This window comes from Anser cygnoides, chromosome 6, assembly GCF_040182565.1.
Source record: "Anser cygnoides isolate HZ-2024a breed goose chromosome 6, Taihu_goose_T2T_genome, whole genome shotgun sequence".
Classification (NCBI taxonomy): domain Eukaryota; kingdom Metazoa; phylum Chordata; class Aves; order Anseriformes; family Anatidae; genus Anser; species Anser cygnoides.
The window spans coordinates 24,856,214-24,875,176 of NC_089878.1; the positions used below are offsets into that span (position 1 = coordinate 24,856,214).

At 45.2% G+C, this 18,963-nt stretch overlaps 1 protein-coding gene across 6 annotated transcripts in view; it reads left to right on the top strand.

Moving 5' to 3' along the window:
* RBMS1 (RNA binding motif single stranded interacting protein 1) overlaps positions 1-18,963 on the top strand; it is a 148,340-nt gene that overhangs the window by 44,102 nt on the left and 85,275 nt on the right. Inside the window, exon 1 of one of the 6 annotated variants that reach the window (XM_066999486.1) lies at positions 10,461-10,821. The exons of 4 other annotated variants lie outside the window; for them this stretch is intronic. In XM_066999486.1, the coding sequence (XP_066855587.1) occupies positions 10,759-10,821 (63 nt within the window). In that variant the 5' untranslated portion in view covers positions 10,461-10,758. Of the gene's footprint in view, positions 1-10,460; positions 10,822-11,285; positions 11,491-18,963 lie in introns of those variants that run through there. One more of the 6 variants, XM_066999488.1, reaches the window with a different exon arrangement.

Consider the following 18,963-nt stretch of genomic DNA (forward strand, 5'->3'; position numbering starts at 1 on the left):
AGGTTTTATAAAATGGCGTCAGAAGCTTGCCATTTGCTTGAAATTAGGAATATAACATAAGGACTTTTCTTTACTCATAGCCCTTGTCAGTACCTTCGTAGTTGATTTAAGAGTGCTTCTTTTTTCCAGGTAATGTCACTAGATTGCATACATGTAAGTGTGTGAGTTATGCGTATGCTAAAATGGTCTGAGGCAGTGTTAGGAACAACCCTTCTGTGGAATGAAGTAACAACTTTAGTGGAAATATAATGAACCAGGGGATTAAAATACAAGCTTTTAGGCATATTTAGATTTTCAACTTTCTTTTCATATCTTTTTAAATGGTGTGTCTGTAATTCTGATGAAAATTCTTCTTGAGTTGTGAAACAGTGGGCTGTACTCATAAAACAATCTGAAATTTCTTGGATGCAAAATGTATTTTTTCAGTTTGTGCAGAATGTGATTTATATAACATCTCGGCTGACATGATCTGACATGTTTTTATGAATTCCTTTGCAAGGCAAAAATGCCTCTAGTTGCAATTTATAGTAATGAGACTGTCTGCTGTAAAGTAACTGATTACAATGAAGGTATAAGAAGTAAGCATGTTTACCCTTCAAAGTCATTAACCTCTCCTCTCCTCTAGAGTACATCCGCCTGTGTTCTGCAGTAATGTTGTCTGCACGTATCGAAAATCCATCTGTTTGTCCAAACATCATTTTGTGTGTGCTTTACCAAATACATTTGGATGGTATTTTGGACTAGGTTTTGGCCAATCGAGTTAATAATGTATCTGGCAGATAACTGTGAAAAATGCAGCAAAGCTCAATGTATAATTATGCAAACAAATACGCGCGTGGAAACTTTTCAATATTGTTTAGAATAGGGAGGAGTAAATTGTGTCTCTTAGGGCTGGAAGCAATGTTGTGATATTACCCAGTTGTCTTTATTCATGTACTACTGATTACATCAGGGAGCACCTGGATCAGGTCCTAAAGTAGGAAGTTGTTTATTTGGTGGTTTTGATGGGTAGGTAACAAAACCCTCCGATGTACATGCAAGGGCACATGTTCACGTTGATTCATGGTAAAATACCATGGAGAAACTTACCCAGATCTGCTTCTCGCTAGAAGAGCATCCATTTCCTCCTAGTAAGTAGTCCTAGAAGGTTGCTGTAGCCATTTGCTGAAATCTTTCTTGTCTTAGAGCCCTGCTCAGCAAATTCTGCTGGGAGTTTTCCACCCCTGAATTCCACGGGCACAGCAAGTTGTACTGCAAGCACGGAAACGCTGTGAAGATCCCGTCCCTGGGGAGCTTAGTGCAAAATTCTTTTCTGAAGATCCCAGAACTGAGAAAATCCTGGCTATGCAGAGCCTCGGACAGAAGCTGTAATGGGGAAGATAGAGGAAGGAGCTGCCAAGGCAGTGAAGAACTTCAAAGACTGTTCAAACAGGGGGCGAAAGTTCAGCCTAATTCCTGTGCTATCCAGACTCACTCACCCACCTCTGTTGCAGCCCATCCATGCAACGTGGCTGGGGTCTGGTTGCTGCAGTAACCTCATTTTTCAGGAATCTGACTGGAAATGCGTGGTTAAAAAACTGGTTGCTAGTGAAAAATGTTCCAAGTAGAACTCCGTGAGGTAGCCGTGGCTGGAGGGAAGCCACCCATCCAGCAGCGCCTCCCCCAGAGGGACACACACACCTTCCCCACAGTGCCTTCTCCTGCCTGTGCCCTCCTGCCACTTCACTTGTGATGGCCAGACACCTCGGTGCCCCAGCTCAGCTCCCTGTCATGGCAGAACAAAGAGAGGAAAGATTTCTGTCGGGTTACTGAGTCGAACCAGCAAGCAAAGGAACCAAAGGATCAGACAGAGTTCGAAACCATGATGCTCAGAGCAGGAAGGGGAAAAGGAGCAGAAGATTTCCTCCTTTTCAGCATCCCTGAGGGATTACGTGCTGTGAGTAGTTCACAAAAGCACAGTGTAAATGCTTTCATTCTGGGTGAAACCTGGGACCTGCTGGTGAAGCTCCTGCTGACCAGGCCAGGCCTTCATTCTGTTTTATCTTTGATTTATGTCCATGAGTACTGGCAAACAGGCATGTGAAATAAGGTTGTGAGGCATCTGATGGATAGTTTGAATCCAAATTGCGAGAATGTGTTGGAAACAGCTTTAAGAATCTATTTACCTAAATAAATATACAATTTAATTATGATGCAATGAAATATTTTCCCACCATGATTTGTGCTGCTGCCAGCCCCTGACACTTAGTATAGAACAATTAGTTCAGTAACTCTGTGAATTACTCCTGCAATAAATTGTCCCAGCCATCTTGATTAATTTACTGATTACTGTGCATAAATATTCAGATCGTCTCTGCATTTAAAATTACAGGAACTGAAATGATGGTGCTAATGGTGAATGCTACAAGTACTGAACACAAATGGGAAACAGGAATCTTACTTGGGGGACTGCTGTGTGAAATGCATCTCAGAATAAAGTCAAATCCTTGAGGGCAGTGATTCGTGCTTTAAAAATGCATGTGAAGAGGCATTTACTTCATGGCCTGGAAGGTAAAGACAGACTTGGGACAGCTCTAAAGTCTGTTGCTAGCTTAGCTCAGAGTGGTGGTGGCAAAAAAATAACAAAACCTGATCGCAGCCGATGGCTGTATGGTGTGTTAGACATGTTAGATAATGGCTTTGGTGTCCTGCTGCTGCTTTTCAGGTGTTTGCGATGCACCAGCCACATCTCACACCTTCACAGCAGCAGCACGGGAGGAAGGGCTGCATTAGCAGAGAGCAAGCTTTTGCTCTTTCGTCCCGGAGAGTGGTCTCTGCAAATTGCAGAGAAGCACAGGGTGTGAGGAACTTTCCACAGCAGATGCCAAACATCGTGCTAGTGGAGATTTTTACTGTCATGACCACCAGGTGGATGACATTTATGAGCGCTGAATATACATGGGAGGGAGAATTTTCTTACTCTGAACGTACCTGCTGATCGTTTTGTTCGGTGTTACATGGTGTTGTGTAGCTGATGTGAACATAACAGGTATGCAATTTCAAGCCTCAGAGAGGGAGAGTGTGTGTTTTTAGAGGGGAGAAAAAAAAGCAGTTTCAGACCCCCACAATCACAGGAAGGTTGAGGTTGGAAGGGACCTCTGGAGGGCATTTGGTCCAGCCCCCCCAGTCAGTTTACAGCTTCTTTGGATGACTAAAAACTGTAATGTCTGTCAGAGATATAAGCTACAGCAGGTACTTCAGGAACAGTTCTATCAAGGTTTATGTAGATACTTTTATTTTAAAGATACTGAAAAAGAGATAAGATTCAGACTCAGCTGAATATTTGCTCAACTCCTGCCACATGATCTTGTTTCTTTCCTTCTTACTCTAAATTAGGTCATTGTAATCAGATTGTGTATTATAAACTAATGTCTTTCTGTTTATATGTGATTATAAAACAAACTCTCAGGGTAAAGGCTATAATTTTGAAACAGATAAAATTGATAGGCTGCCTTGAAACCTATATGGAAATTAGTTTCTCACCCTCCCAGTGAGACGAAATAAACCAACCCCACAGAACCAGTGCCGTGCTGTCAGTGTGCTCAGGGGAGTCTGAGCGCTGTGAAGACATTTGCAGGTCAGAAATGAGGTTAATTGACAAGGAAGTGTGTGAGGACAGAAAAAATTTGCACAGTGCTTGTCAGTAGGTGCGGCTGCCAGTTCTTCACTTGACCACCAGTATTTGTCAAACAAATACAGCAGTGCTTCGTTCTAGGGAAAGAAAAAAATAGCAAGAAGAGTCATCTTAGGACAGTATCATTGTTTGGAAAGAGAGGTGTTTTGTGTTTTTGTTCCAAGATATCAACATGTATACACCTACTATACAAAATCTCCAGCCTGGCTTGTCTCTCTTGCCAGTGTGGAGAAGACGACTGCTGTCTGCAGCAGCGGTTTGCAGAACGGGGTTTGATTAGGTTTTTCCTCATGTTTTCTTCAAGTATGTGGCTTAAATGCACAAGCGTGGCTTTGCACTAGTGACATTAACTCCATCCTTTTTGGCATATCATATTGTGAGTGACTTTTTCTGCCTTTTTCCACGATAACCTATTTCAGGTATAAAGTGTACTGTGATTACAGACTGCTTCTCATTTTTTATTACCAAATCTGTTCATAATGCCTAGAGTGCATGTTTCATTTGAGCGTTTAAAGTATATGTCCCATTTTATAGATATGGAAAGAACAAATAAGGGTCTTACTTATTTTTTTTTTTGTTTTCTCCCCCATAAGTGCAGAGCACTGACAAATCTGAAGCTGCTTCGTGCACTTAGATACCAAGACAATGACACACAAAGGAATAAAATTGATGTCTGGCTGATTTTCGGTCAGACCTTCCACTCTAGCTACTGTCTAGTGATTTATCTTTTCACTGTCATTAACTGTTCTCAGCCTTAAACATATTTTAATTGCAGGAGACTTTTAGTTTCTTTCATTACTTCTAAGATTCTAATAAAAAGTTTAAAAGATAACCATGTAAATCTGGTCCACATACTGAAAGTTTTTATCCAGAAAAATCTCATACACCAAAACCGAATGAACTGTGGATAGAAAGAGCCTCTTTTCTATTGGAAAACCAGCAAATATAAAATACAACTCTGCTTTAAAACCAAAATAATTCTGAAGTTTTAGAAAAAATATTTGTGCATTTCCAGATTTTTCGTCATCCTTTGTTAATATTTGTATTAAAAACGTAAATATGTAAAAATAAAATACAATAAACAGCCACATAAATTCATTGATTGTTTGTAGAAAATATCTAGCAGATATTTTTCACTTTCTTCTCCTGCTGGTCCATAAATTTACTCTATTCAAAATGGAAAAAAAGTCAAAGAAGTATTTCAAAACAGAGAGCTCTTTTTAGTTTCACATAAAGCATAAATGTTGTAATGTAATGATGAACAACTTCCTACACTGTTAATAACAAAGTAGAAAAAAAAAACACAAAAACAAACAAAAAAACCCCACACAATATACTTTGTCATTTCAGACTTCATTTTTTTGTCCTATAATAAATCTGGCAACTGTTTACAGACTTTGTTTGCTTTATAGTTTCAAACAAGTGTTTGGCAATGTTTTCAAGCTAAAGAGAGAATTCAGATTTTTGGAGTCATTTTAGTTAATTCCACAAATCAAGATTGGATTTTGTCCTGTGTTTCAATTACCAATTACGAACAGCTTCCTTAAATTCCCGTTGTATAATAATTCTTTACAGTAATTCTCTTTTGTACTTGTGCTTCCCAGAATATACAGGATATATTTAGGAAGGGGGTGTTTGTTTGACAGTGGAAATAACTTCTATAAAGTAGCATCTTGTCATAGCTTTCAAAGAATAAATAATGCATGCCATAATGTAAAATGCTGGCATGGCATTAAACAATAGATTGTGTTGCTCTCTATGTTCATGTTCTTAACACCAGTAATCATTGAAGAAATGACAACAATTACTTGTAATTGTGCAATTTATGAAGTGTCCGTCCAGGAACATTTAAGGAAGCATGGAAGGAATGAAGTGCAAGCTAAAATGAATAGGAGGAGTCTGAGCATGCCAAGGGAGGCACAACCCAGTGGCCAAAGCAGAGGCATTCGGTGCGCGCTAAATGGAGTAGAGAACTGGTCTTTGTTTCACAGGAAGGTGTTGGATTTAAGGGAAAAAAACAATACAAAAACCACAGCGGTGATGGGAAAATTAAAGACTTAGGTGGGAGGATTCCCAGAGAGAATGAGCTGATTGGTGCTAATCACGAGTTTTCAACAGAAATCTGTGATAGTGACTCTGAGCTGGTATATTGTACAGTGCTAAAATAGCATTTACTTTTATATGTTCTAATCCGGAATATAAATAATTTGGTATCTTGTTACCAATATTTGAAGCAGTACAGCTGGGAAAGATGATTTGTCTTCCCCTTTCAGTTCTGATTGTCATGGAGATTCTTTTCTTATTGTTGAATATACTCCTGTGATTATTTTCAAGATGGCGTTCTTAGACAATAGCTTCTCATTGTGTGTGCAATACCTGGTTCTTAGTAGATCATATGCTTCTGCAGAAGCCATTGTTTCTTAATAATTTTCTTTTTCTACAAAAAAACAAACAAACAAAAAAACCCCACAACTTTGCGTGTTTATGGCTCTAGTGTGTCCCATTTCTACTGACCCTTTCTTCTCTTCTTCACTTAGGAAGATACCGATTTTGTTGTTGTTGTTGTTCCTGCATACTTGGGATATTTAAATAACAACAAAAACAATGAGGAGATTATCTCTAAAGTAGCTTCCCATGTAATGAAGTTTACCTTGTTCCTTCAGCTATTATAAATGCTTTTCTTCGTCTCAGTTCTGAATAGATGAATTTAATGCTAAAATTAAAAATCTGCTTCTATATGATACTCAGCTTCCCCTACCCCACTATTAACACATTTCAGGAAATGCTTAATATCTCTCAAAGTTCAGCCCTGCATACTGTTTCCTTAGCTTGCATAGGGTATTCGAATGTATTTTTACATTTCTGTGGCTCAGCCTCCAGCCTACTCTGTTTTGTATCTTTTTACATATGACAGGGTGTGATGAGAGAGTGGATCCTCAACCAAATGAGCATTGTGGTGGAAAGCTCGTAGGCCTTTCAGGGGCTGTCCACGTGGAGAAGTAAGGTGCCCACAATCGCCTCACCACCGATGGGGCTTCAGGAGGTCCTCACATGGCCAGCCTCACTTGTGCTGGCACGAGAGTGGGGTTATGAGGAAGCTCAGGACGTCCAATCTGGACTCCGAGGGTTTTGCAACAGAATAAAGTTTCCTTTTTTAAAGCAGATCCAAGCCTGAGGAACCATCTGTCCTGCAGAGGCACTGAATGCCCTATGGGGAGCTAACTGCTTCAGCTGAAGGTTGAGATAAATAAGGGAAGCCATGGATTTGATTTAGAACAGAAATGAAAAAGTAGCAGTTTAAGTGTGTAGAACTGTTTTTAAAGCAATGGGTTAGTTTTACCAGCCTCTTGTTTGTTAAGACTGACAAATGTTACTTGAAAGATCCTTGAGGACTTCCAGTTGTCTTCAGGTTTTCAGAGAAATCTTCCTGTATTTACCCAGTCTCTCTGCAAACCTACATTTCTGACTGTACATAAAATCACGTAATCACAACATTTTAGATCAAAAATGCACCAGATCTACTCGGCAAGTTTTCCTTTTTTCTAAATAAGCAACTCTGGGTTATTTAAAGAAGCTCTGGACATAATTTGTACAGACAATTAACATGGATATTCTTAGCCCCCACGGTCACCTTTTCCCGCAGGAACAAAATGAGTTGCTCCTTTATAACTGTAACCAGCAAGATGCCTGCCTACCTGCAAGTCTGTTTCAATTTTGGAACTGCTAAGCCTGTAAAACTAAAAGTCTTCTTTGCCTACAAGGCATGCTTGCATCCCAGAAAATGTGTAGGGGAACTAGTTATCAGTATCTTGAATTGAGGTATCATATCTACTGAAAAGTCCAGGGAATTATCTAGAACCTTGTCAACTTAATCTGAAATGCAGGGATTTACACAGAAATCATTTTGCCTGTGTTCTGGGAAAGACTAAAGCAGCTTTTTCAGGTGAGCAGAGGTTCAGGTTGGAAGGGACCCTGGGAGTGCTCTCGTCCAGCCGATGCTCAAAGCGGCATCAGCGAAGAGATCAGATCAGGTAGCTTAGGGCTGGACGCAGTCTGATCTTGAAAATGTTCAAGGTTGCAGACTGCACAACCTCTCTGGGCAGTGCCTGACCCTCCTTGTGTCCAGTCATTTCAATTTTTTAAGCCTGCTGTCCCTTTTCCTCCAGCCATGCTCTGCTGCAAAGGGCCTGGCTCTGTCTTGATAACCTCTGAGGAGGTAGCGCGAGGCAGCTGGTTCCCCATTTAAGACAAGAGTGGGGACACATTGCTCAGGCCCTGTGTCAGAACAGCAGAAAACATCGATAGGTAGATTAGCACATAGGCTAGGACACCAAGGTTTTCTTCCCAGAAAAATCTATAATGTATTTTCCTATAACAAAAACAAACAAGCAGGTATCACTTGATGGCGATCTAGCAGATGTTTACAGAATTATTTGCTGTTACATATTTTTATGGTGTGTTAGAAAAGAGCAAGGGTAAGCGAGTGAGATGTGTCACATACTGAACCCAGCTGAGGGAAATCCCTGTTGGACTCACAAATGGTGTGGGTCGGTGTGGCAGCGGAGCAGGGCAGGAATTTCAGCCACTGCATTGGGTTGTTCTTGAGCTTGTTCCTGGTGCCTCCGAATAGGCCCAATATAACACACATTGTGTGCATCCCTTCTGCTGGCCCGGGGGTGGGACAGGAAGAGGAGAGGGGAGGAAGCAGGGAATGACTGATGTTTTTTGAAAAGGTTTTTCCCTGAGATGGAAAGGTGTGGCCATTCCGCGCATCCCCAGCTAACAGAGACCTGGTGGAGGTGTAGCAGATTGAAGCTTTGTCACCCCTTTGTTAACCAGAATGCCGTGCAGAATAATACCGCTTTTATTCTTCATTTGGGAGCACGGTTTGGAGCAGAAGTAGCCTTTCACTGTTCCGTTTATACTGCTTTAAGACGGTGTTTCGCCACCGAAGCTGATTACAGACCCATGGTGCCATCTGTGACCATGGGTCTGTAGCAAGTAAGACTGGTGCGCAGCTCACCTACTGCACTACACCCAGGGCAGGCATGAGCACACAGCTACATTTCTATCAAATTAAGCCACAGGTACACGAACAGATTAAGCCAATATAATCTGATGCTGCTGCCAAAACAAGCAGTCATATCCACCCTCTTGTGCCTGCCTATCTTTGCTCCCGTGCTACCTCCTCCATTACGCACAAGCTGTAGCACAGCCACATACTGAACCAGACAAAGGAAACAATCTGAGGAAAACTAATCTGATCAGAGGGGGAAAAAAAAAAGGGTTCACCCAGAATCAATTGCCCAACCGGTGCCTTTTCCGGCAGCGTAGCCACCACTACTGATGTACAGTGTGCATGAAGCTACACCTCAACCAGAGCGGGGGATATGACTTTATCCTAGGTTCAGCTTCTGTGCTAGCTCCGTGGCAGCAGGGGGAATGCAAGTGGTGTGTGATCCCGCAGGAAGAGTGGCACAGACAGACGGTACCTGACCTGGCACACAGTCTGCCGGTGAAAACCCACTCCATCAAACATTTTTCGAGAGCAGCGATTGCCACTTGTGTCCGGTGCTTTTGGTACTGGCAGCCCTCAGGCGTGTTCTGGAGTTGGGGCTGGGCCCAAGGAGACCCACTGCAGGGCTTGGAGAGGAGGAAAAGGCAAGTTATGCAGAACGTAGCTCTGCCAAGTGGCACTGCTGTCTTGTGCTGCAGTGCTCAGATGAACTCAAATGGGTGGTGGCAGTATATCAGGACGCCAAAATAGTTGGTGATTATTTCTCATGAAGAGTAACAGAAGATGATGGCGTCAAACAATCGCATGATGCTGCTCGACCTGTGAGGAATGAGCTACCTGGCAAGTTGTTGTTTCTTCCCAGCTGTTTTCATTGTAATTGTGTGTGAGATTAGGGCCACCTTACTACCAGAAAGAGGAAGAAGAACCAAAAGGTGCTTGGTGATGCATGTCTGCACCAGAAGGTCTTTGGCAGTGTCACCAATCAGGAGCTCAGCGGCTTGACAGCACTGTAATTGTGGGCTTCTTCAAAGCCAGAGCGCTGGCACCGCCGAGGAACGCGATGTAAACAGGGCAGAGTAAGAGCGAGTGGACCTGGAAATCTTTTCTCTCAGCGCGTCTTTCTGTCTCCCGGCCTTGTTGCCCAACAGCTGTTATTATGCAACGTGTCCTAGGCCCGAATTCTGTGCAGACAACACCAAGCCTTCTGTGCTTCCAAAGCAGCCTCCACGAAGGCTGTGACCAGTTCCCCCAAACAGCCTTCCCTTCCCTTCCCTTCCCTTCCCTTCCCTTCCCCCTTCCCTTCCCTTCCCTTCCCTTCCCTTCCCTTCCCTTCCCTTCCCTTCCCTTCCCTTCCCTTCCCTTCCCTTCCCTTCCCTTCCCTTCCCTTCCCTTCCCTTCCCTTCCCACAGCAAAACTTCTCTCTTCCAAACTCCACCGTTCGTGAGGTGAAAGTCAGCGGCGGGCCCGCGGCGGAATGCGCGGCACGCGGGGACGGGCGCAAGTTGCGCCCGTCCCCGCGTGCCGCGCATTCCGCCGCGGGCCCGCCGCGCCTCCCCCCCCCCCCCCCCCCAGGCGCAACCATTCCGCGCCGCGGGGGCGCGCCCTTCGCCCCGCTCCGCTCCGCGCCGCCCCGCGGCCGCGCCCCTGCCCCGCGACCGCGCCTCCGCCGCTGCCGCCGCCGCCCGCGCAAGGCCCCGGGGGCGGTCGCCGGGCGCCGTGCCCGCTCCGCGCTTCCCCGCTCTGCGGCTCGGCCCTCGCTCGCTCGCTCGCTCGCTCGCTCCCTCCTCCTGGGCGGTGGTTGAGGCCGGCGGGAGGTGGGATCGGCCGGGCCGGGGAAGCCGCCGGCGGTCAATGGGCGCCCGTTGATGGCAGGCTGGGCGGCCGCGGAGGGCTAGGGTCGGCGCGGAGCGGAGCCGAGCCGCGCGGGGGGCCGGGGGGGTCGCGCCGCAGCCGCAGCCGGCGGGGAGGCACGGAGGCGGGGGGCGCCCTGCAGCCCCGCCGCGCCGCAGCCCGGCGGCCGCCAAAGTTGCTCCCCATCCCGGGGGGGAGCTGGGGATCAGGCGGGGCGATGATCTTCCCCAGCGGCAACAGCAGCGCGGCGGGCGGCAGCCGGACGCCGTATAGGAAGCAGGTAAGGGCGGCGGGGTGCCGTGGGCCCCCCCACCCCCGCTTTTTTTTTTTTTTCTTGCCTTTTTTTTTTTTTTTTTTTTTTTTTTTTTTTTTCTCCGTCCTGGGGAGCGGGGAGGGGGTGGCGACTCGCCTTCGGCTGCAACTTGCAGCCCCGCCGCTCGCTTCTGCAGAGCCGGGATTCGCAAAAAAGACACCACCGCCCCCCTTCCCTCCACCCCCCCCCCGTCCCCAAGTCTCCTCTTAAAAACGGCGCCGTGACCTTGCCGAGTGCCCGGGCGGCCTCCGCCGGGTGACCTTAGCGGCGGGGCCGGGCCGGGCGCTGCGGGCGGCGGGGCGCCCAGGGCCGGGCGGCTGCCGGCCCCGCCGAGCTCGGCAACAAGTTAAAAAAGCCCTGCCCGGTGTCGCAACCCGGGCTGCAAAGCGAAACTTGGGGCCGGGTGTGTTTTTTTTTTTTTTTTTTTTTTTCGCCTCGCGTGAAATGGCCAAAAGGCTCGGGGCTCGCCCGTTCGCTGGGACGTGCCTCCGGGAACACTCTGGCGCAGCCCAGCCTCAGACTTTCCCCTTCTCTCCCCCTTGAAGTACACAAGGGAAATCCTGTGACATTTTCTGGGCAGACAGATCATTGCGATAAGCTCGGAGCGCTCGCATCTATGGAGCCGTACTGAGAGAGGTATTTGCTTGCTTGCTTGCTTGTTCAGCCGCCGAAAATAAAATAGTGAGACTGCAACCTTGCTGGGTCGCTGGCTCTTCGGCTGCGCTTTTAACATGTATCCCCCACCAGAAACGCTGGCACTAACATGACCGTATTTAGTAAGAAACGCTTACTTCTCATTGAATCTGCGATATTTTTCAAAAAGTGCGTCCTTAAGCTGGTTGGAAAACGCGCTCTGTAGCTGTGCCCCAAAGGGCAAATGGAGGAGAGGTCGCCGGCGAGATCTGTGGGTGACAGCGCGCGCCGATGCCGCCGTGGCAGGCTTCTTCCAGGTGGAGAAACCCCTCCGCAGGTGGGCGCAGGCGGCTGCGCGTGGAGCCGCTGAACTGGGCGGCAGGGCTGCGGGCCCTCCGTGCGCTGCTCTGCGCAGGGAACCCCCGCGACAGCGCAAGTTCGGTTCCTGCGTTTTCTTAGAGTTTAAGTTGTAGCTTACAAAAATTGCTATTTCCTTTTTCCTCCGCCCTCGTTTTAGAGAAATATCTTTTTGATAAGAATCGCTCGTGTGCTATCTCAGTGGCGCTCTGCAGATGCTGCCTGACAGTGTACGGAGTTATCTTTGTATCTTGTACTTGAAGCGTTCAAGTCCATACGTAATAAAACATGCTTATTGTGTGTGCTGGTTTTGGTTTGGTTTTAATAAATGCCCTGGATACACCCACGCTGACGATCTTGTCTGGCGCTTCTGCATACTTTGTAAATGAAGCCAATTTATTCGATCCTCTCCCTGAAAGGGCCATTAATGCCGGCACGGTGGGGCCTTGGCGGGCCCGGGCGCGGGGCGAGGCTCCCGCTGCCCGCGGATGTGAGCGAGCGGCCGGCCTGCGGCGCGCCGATAAGCCAGGGGCTCCTCGCGCCGCCGTGCGCTCCTTGGGCTCGGAGGGCTGAAAGGGCACGCTGAATCGGAAAAACAAACAGACCCTTTTTTCCTGTCAATAGGCAGGGAAAGAGGTGAACGCGGGGGTATTATGTGGTCTTAAGACCCTGGGTACCAGAGGTTTCTTTTGTTAGCGTGTAGCCATTCTCCGCTCAAACGCTTCCTACACGAGGAGCTGGGGCCTGCGCCTTTCTCCGTTGAAGTCCCTGGAAAACTCCCATTAACTTCATTCATGTAGGCTGAGGCCGTTCAAAGATTGACTTTCCGATCTCCCTTTCACTCAGGCTTCACCTGCAGGGGTGAGCTGATGTCAGACAATACCGAGGAGTGTTATGAGCCTAATTCTTCATTTTTTTCGTGATAACTAGAAACAGTCCAGATTAATTCCTCGTGCGCTCTGTGCAATCCATATTCAGACAATAGAGTTATAATTGTATTTTAGTCTAAGAGACCAGATATTGTAGGAAAAGTAGCCTGCCATCGTCTGTAAAAGGAGCAGCTAGATGTCCTCTGCTTAACAGCACCTAGTATATGAGCCTGGGGAAAAAATAAGTAACTTCAAAATGAAACTAAAATGTTTTGAGCAGTTTGTGTGTCTCTGTATAGTAACATACATGATATCAGAATGATGGTATAAGAGCACTTCATTTTCAGTATTTTTCTGTTACATTTTTAAGACTCTAACAGATTCAGATAGTTTAATACTAGATACTGTGTTGAAAAGGCGAGGGATTTGCTGGTTAAAGTCATTGTGATGCTATTGATTTATTTTAAGGCGTTGTAATGTAATGTGAAATTCTGTCTTCATTTAAAATGCTGGCAAACCTCTAGTTATCTATAGTAGGTCCAGAGTTTTGCCCATACTCTCTCTTTGTTTTCCCAAAGAACTCTATTTTGTTTTATAAACGAATCTGTGCTTACACTATTACGCTTGCTATCTGTTGTATCTGTTTCAGTGTGTAACTCAGGCATGTAGAAGCCAGTCGGCATCCTCAGTTTCAGGTCAGATGCGATTAGGTGGTGTCTAATCCTTTCTGTGTTTTAGGGTGCTTGTAAGAATGCTAAAATAGGGTGTCTGAAGTTGTATTTCCAATAGCGTTTCCTGCATTATGGGTAAATGGACATATTTAAAAAATAAATAAAACAAAAAAGCGCCTCTTGCCGGGTTGTGTTAAAAGTTAGGCATGATCAAAATGAGTAGCAACTCTGATGATTTTCTTGAAATGCAGACTCAAGTCTAGTTAAAGGTTAAAACCCATGCAGTATCTGCAATAATAACCTATCACAGTGCTCGTGACCACGCATCCTCTCTGAAGAAGGTAGGCGTAATCTAATATTTTTGCTAACAAGGTTACGCGAGTTATGCAAAGAGCGCACATGTGTGCATCCGTGAGGCTGAGGAAGCGACGCGACACACAATATCCTGCTCAGCCCCGGCGTGCTGTGCTGAGAGCTGATGGCTCCATCCCTGCTCCCGCCTTCGGTATTCTCATGTAAATCGGGAGGCGCTCCTCCGAAGTAAATATTTCTACACACTGTAAAATTATCGTAAATGGGAAAATTAGGCTTTCTCCTGCCATCTGCTCCTTGAATCCACAGAGCTAGCGCAGATATCTGACGGAAGCGCTCCGTGCAGCGAGGCTGCTCCGCTCGGGCTTCTGGCAGAGGCAGAGCCGGCAGCTGCCCAGGGCTGGGACGGAGGTGACCGCGGTGGCCCACCCGCCACAGCCCGCTGTGGTCAGGCCTCCCGGCTGCTTGGCCCGGTAACAGTGCTTCTTGTTACGTTTTGATGAGTGTCGTATTTATCTCGCCTGTGTAAGTAGATTTACATAGTTTGCTGCTTTCAAGCAGATTAGCTGGGCGTAGCTGCACGTGAGGAATTTAACACTGATTTGGTGTTCGGCCTGTTTAAGGGCAGACATGCAAAGCTGTTGATTAATCTTTCCGTGCAGCTCTGTTAACATCAGGCGCTGTGCCACAGGTTGGGTTTTGTTCGAGGCGCAAGAAGGGGGTTAAACGAAGAAAGCCTTGGCCGGTCTTAGGCTAAAAATACAGCTGAGCTTTTCACTCTGTCTGTAGGTTTAAGGTACTGAGAAGCTCCACCTGTAACCCTACTTCATCGTTTCAGTTTCCTGTGTCTGCGTGTGAGAGGGAGCCACACTGAACTTGGTGTGGCCCCCTCACGGCACACAGCCCCCCCAGCAGCAGCGAGACCAGGTAGCTGTAGTGCCCTTACCGAGCACTTACCTGATTCCATGGGATTAGTTTATTTTTGTTTCTTTCTGAGTTTCAAGACTTGGTTACTTTCTTTTGTCAGTTTGCCCCGACCAGGTCAATTTCCCTTCAAATTGTACTCAATCTGTACAGTCTACCTCCGTTTAAGGAGACTTGGCTGTTATGTTAAGCACCATCTATTTTAAATTTTTAAGGCATCTCCAAGATTGTAAAGTACTGCTTTGTTCTCAGGAGAGCAAAACTGCTCAGGCAGTGGGTTTCCATACTTGTAAGACAAACGTGAATGAAAGAAATAAAAGGAAGCATCTTATCTTGTCAGGCATGATGGTACAGATTATGAAAAGCGATACGATTCTTATCTGTATTTGGCAATTTAAAGTTTTTGTTTAGTATTTCTAAAAGGGTAAATAGTATATTTTTATCTCTTTGGAAGTTTTATTGTTTAAAGTTTGTATCTTTGTCAGTAAGCTTCACGTGGAAGGGAAAATGGAAGCCTGGGTCTTGAACATCTGCTGTTTTCTTTTGGGTTCATTTTTTTTTCCTGAAACTTCCAACTGTTTAAAGAAAAAAAAAGTGCTTGAGTTAACACATTTCAGAAGGGTTAGATCCTTTAAACTAGGATTACTGGCGGGGTGGAGAGGGGAAGGAAGGGAGGGGAAAATCCTTTCCCAAGAGCTTGTGATGGCTCCTAAAACAGCAGCACGGTACTGCAATCAAGTTAATAAAAGTAATGGGAATTTGCCATGCATTTTTTTCTGGTAACTAACAAGAAAAGATAGCTGTTTCAGTCAGCGTTTTTTTTTCCATCTCTAAAGTTTTCATTAAAATTGATGTTTGCTTGTTTTGTGAGATGGGATACAACAAAAGAAGTCAGTGGAGAATAGGAACTTGTTTGCTTCTCCCCTCACAGCTCCATTTCCGGGTTCTTAGGGATGTTTTTTTCTGTTTCTGCCTCAGATTGTTTTTAAAAGCGCTTATTTAGGGGACACTGTGAAGGCGTATAAAGCTGTAGTCCTAATGAAAAGGTGTTGGAAGTGTTTTGATCTTGGCTGGAGCATGTTGGTCAGAAGATTTCTAGAAAGCCAACAGAACCACATTTAAATGCCTTCAAAAACCTCGTTGAAGTAATTGTTACTTATTTTGCATACGTTTCAGAATTACAGTGTGCTGTGGTAATTATAACAGCACTGCAGAAGCCACTGTATTTGCAGCTTCCTGATGCAACAGGAAAGGGAAGGGATGAGTTACTAACAGAGGAGAAACATGGGGGAGAAGCATGTGTTAGATAAGCACGAGCCTTCAACCCAGCAACTTAGCAAAACATACACACAACAAGAAATCATGTGCTACAGGCGCTGGTTACTGTGATTAGCACAGGTTTGGCTCTGCTTTCCTCGAGGGACTGTAGTTACAGCAGAGTAGCTGCAGCTGCGCGCTGACACACAGTGCTCTCAAACTCCAGCTGAAGTAACTGAGCGCTGGTCGGGGAGTGCTTAAAGCAGATTCAGGTTGTGCTAAGTTTCTGTCGGTTTGAGTTAGTTTGTGCATCACGGTTTAAATTTAGTAACATTTATTTTGGTTTATGTAAATTGATTTTAACAATAAAACTATAGCAATTCTAAGGCCTAACTCATGCACTGAGATTCACTGGCTTAAAATATCCAGCAAATATTTTGAAATGTGATAAGCTCTTAAAAACACAAGTATAGTTACTGTGTTTCAAAAGTGTCCATTTTCCTGAATTTATGGCGTAGTATGATGATACATCAGCTTTCCGGTCTGTTGCAAAATCAGAGCTAATAACTATGAATACATACAAATAAATATATAATGTTAACAAAAATACCCTTTTGTTCATGCATCCTCATGAAAGCCCTGTTGTTCACTTAATTGTACTGGTTTAGGAAATCATTGCTCTGTGTCTTATTTGTTTAAAGTAATCTGCTTTGGGAAACTGATGTGTCAAATGGAGTGGGTGTTTTGATTTTCATGTGCTTGGTTGGTCGACCTGCAGAACTTCAGTGAAGTTGCGGTGGGAACAAATCGTGCTTTGTTCTGTGCAGCCCGATTTGGGCCTAATTTTCCTTGGTTGCTTGGTCGAAGAACAGCAGAAACAGCAGCGCAAGGTGAGCATCACGCTTAGTCTTGCCTGACGTTTCTCTGTTTGTGAAATGAAGCATTTCGTTTCGGCAGCTGAATGTACGGTGACTTTGGTTTATCACCGATGCCGTTCCTTGACAGTGTCTCTTAGCGGCACTCTCACATGCTATTCTGGGCAGATTTTCTGTTTCCCCACTTAGATGAGAAGGAGATTTGTTTCCTTTCTTACCTTCTATTGTTTTCTGTTCTTTTATATCTAAATCTCCTCTACCAGATGGTGCTTTGCTTCAATAAAGTGTAGATGTGACTCCACAGGTTAACTATATTTCATACATTCTGTCATCTGGGTACTACAGCGTAACAGTGTTAAGCTTCAGTCCTTTCAGACATCTGAGACACATGTGTGGCACTTCGATTTTTAGTGTGCCTGAGGAGTGAAACCCAGAATTGGGGTATGGGTTTGGGTGGCAGTTGCGGGGCGCATTCCCGAGGCTGGTTGGTTGCTGCGGGGCGCTGGCTTTGAGCTCGAGGAGCTGCCAGCTCCCAGGAAGGCTGCTGCAGCTGGCTGGAGAAGTATCCGGCTATCTCCAGAAATCTGAAGCAATGTTCTTGTATGCTTGACTCCTCCTAGGTGAATCAGAACCCTGTCGTAACATCTGTCTAACCCACAAGGAACCGTATCAGTTCATGCTTGTCAGTGCAGTAATCTGAAATCACTCAAAACACAAAGGCAGATGATGAAGGTAAAATCAAATATAAATCCATGTTTACAAACCTTCAAACAAAAAATACAAGGGTCTTAAAACTGGCAAACAGAAGAAAAAAAAGCAGCACACAGCAGTAGAGCACTGGAAAGTTATCTTTACCTTGTATGTAGAGCTGTGGCAGATGACTTCCAGTCTTCCCAGGGAGAATCTGGTTATTGCACAACCCTGGTCCCTCAGGTTGCCTTCAGAGAGAAGTCTCTGATTTAAGGCTCTGTATGCTGTTTTTTCTTCTCAGGAGGTACTAACATCTCCTGGGCACAGCCAGGTGCAACGCTGCCCACCCAGGCTTTGTAGTACTCTTCAGCCCAGCATTAAGAAGATGGTTGGCGTGTTGCAAAGGAGATTATGCTTTCATGCTAAGATGGATTAATTTCAAGTCTTGGAGTGGTGTTTTTCTTTCTCCTACCTGTATGCATAATTTGCTAATAATGCTTTATACAGTTGTGCAACAGGAATTTTCTCTTGGCTTCTGTCGGTGGCCTGGAACATGCCTCTTGTGAGCCCGGGAGGACAGCACCCCCACCAAATAAACCTGGGCTCTGGCAGAGCTGGGCAAACAGTTGCATAGATTTCTGCCCGATGTAGAAGCTACTGCCAGCAGGATGAGGTCCTTTGAAGTGTTTCGTGGTCTGTGTTCCAGATGAGTTCAAGAAGAGGTCTGAAAATGTGGGTCTGAGCTTTAAGACTCTTGCTTATGCCACTGCATATTTGCATACCCAGTGGTGCCACTGAGTGCGGCGAGACTACTGATGTGAATAAGTGCTTATTGAGACAGAGAATCAGAAGACCTTTGAATTTGCCTCATGAGAAACCTGAGATGAATGGTTGGCGTATCCTAGGGTTGGTATTAGACTGACATTCAGCAGAATCAAATGGTATTTAAATTGCTTTAATATTATTCCATCCAATCTACTTGGCTTACACGATCCCCATTACAGTAGTACTTGTGCTTATTTAAAAATCCTTCTGCGTAATTTGGGAAAAAACATTGGAGTTAGGTATTTAATACAGCTACTTAGCTACTAACCTTTGAAACAGTGACTGTTTTTGGCCTTTTTTCAGCATTCCAGGAGATGTAGTTCTGGGTGCTGCTTGTGAGAAATGCTTAGCAAAACCAGATTTTCTCAAAAGTATTTCTACGGTGTTTAGCTTAAATAAAAAAATAAGTGATAACTGATCCTTTAGTGTGTTGGGGAAACAGTGCTTCCAATGTGTGTGTGTCCATAGAAATATTCCAGAACTGGGGACAGTTTTTGAAAGGAGAGTAACAGCGGTATCCTGGGATATGGAGGAACTGCGGAGAATGTTGAAAATCTTGAGTAATTTTAATGGTGAAGAATACTGGGACGTAGTTCACCGTGTAGAGCTTTTGTTGGTTAACAGTGCTGGTGAACTTTAGGGCACACTGTGGCACTAAGAGATAAACAGAATGGGTTTTTTGGTGCCCTGGGAGCT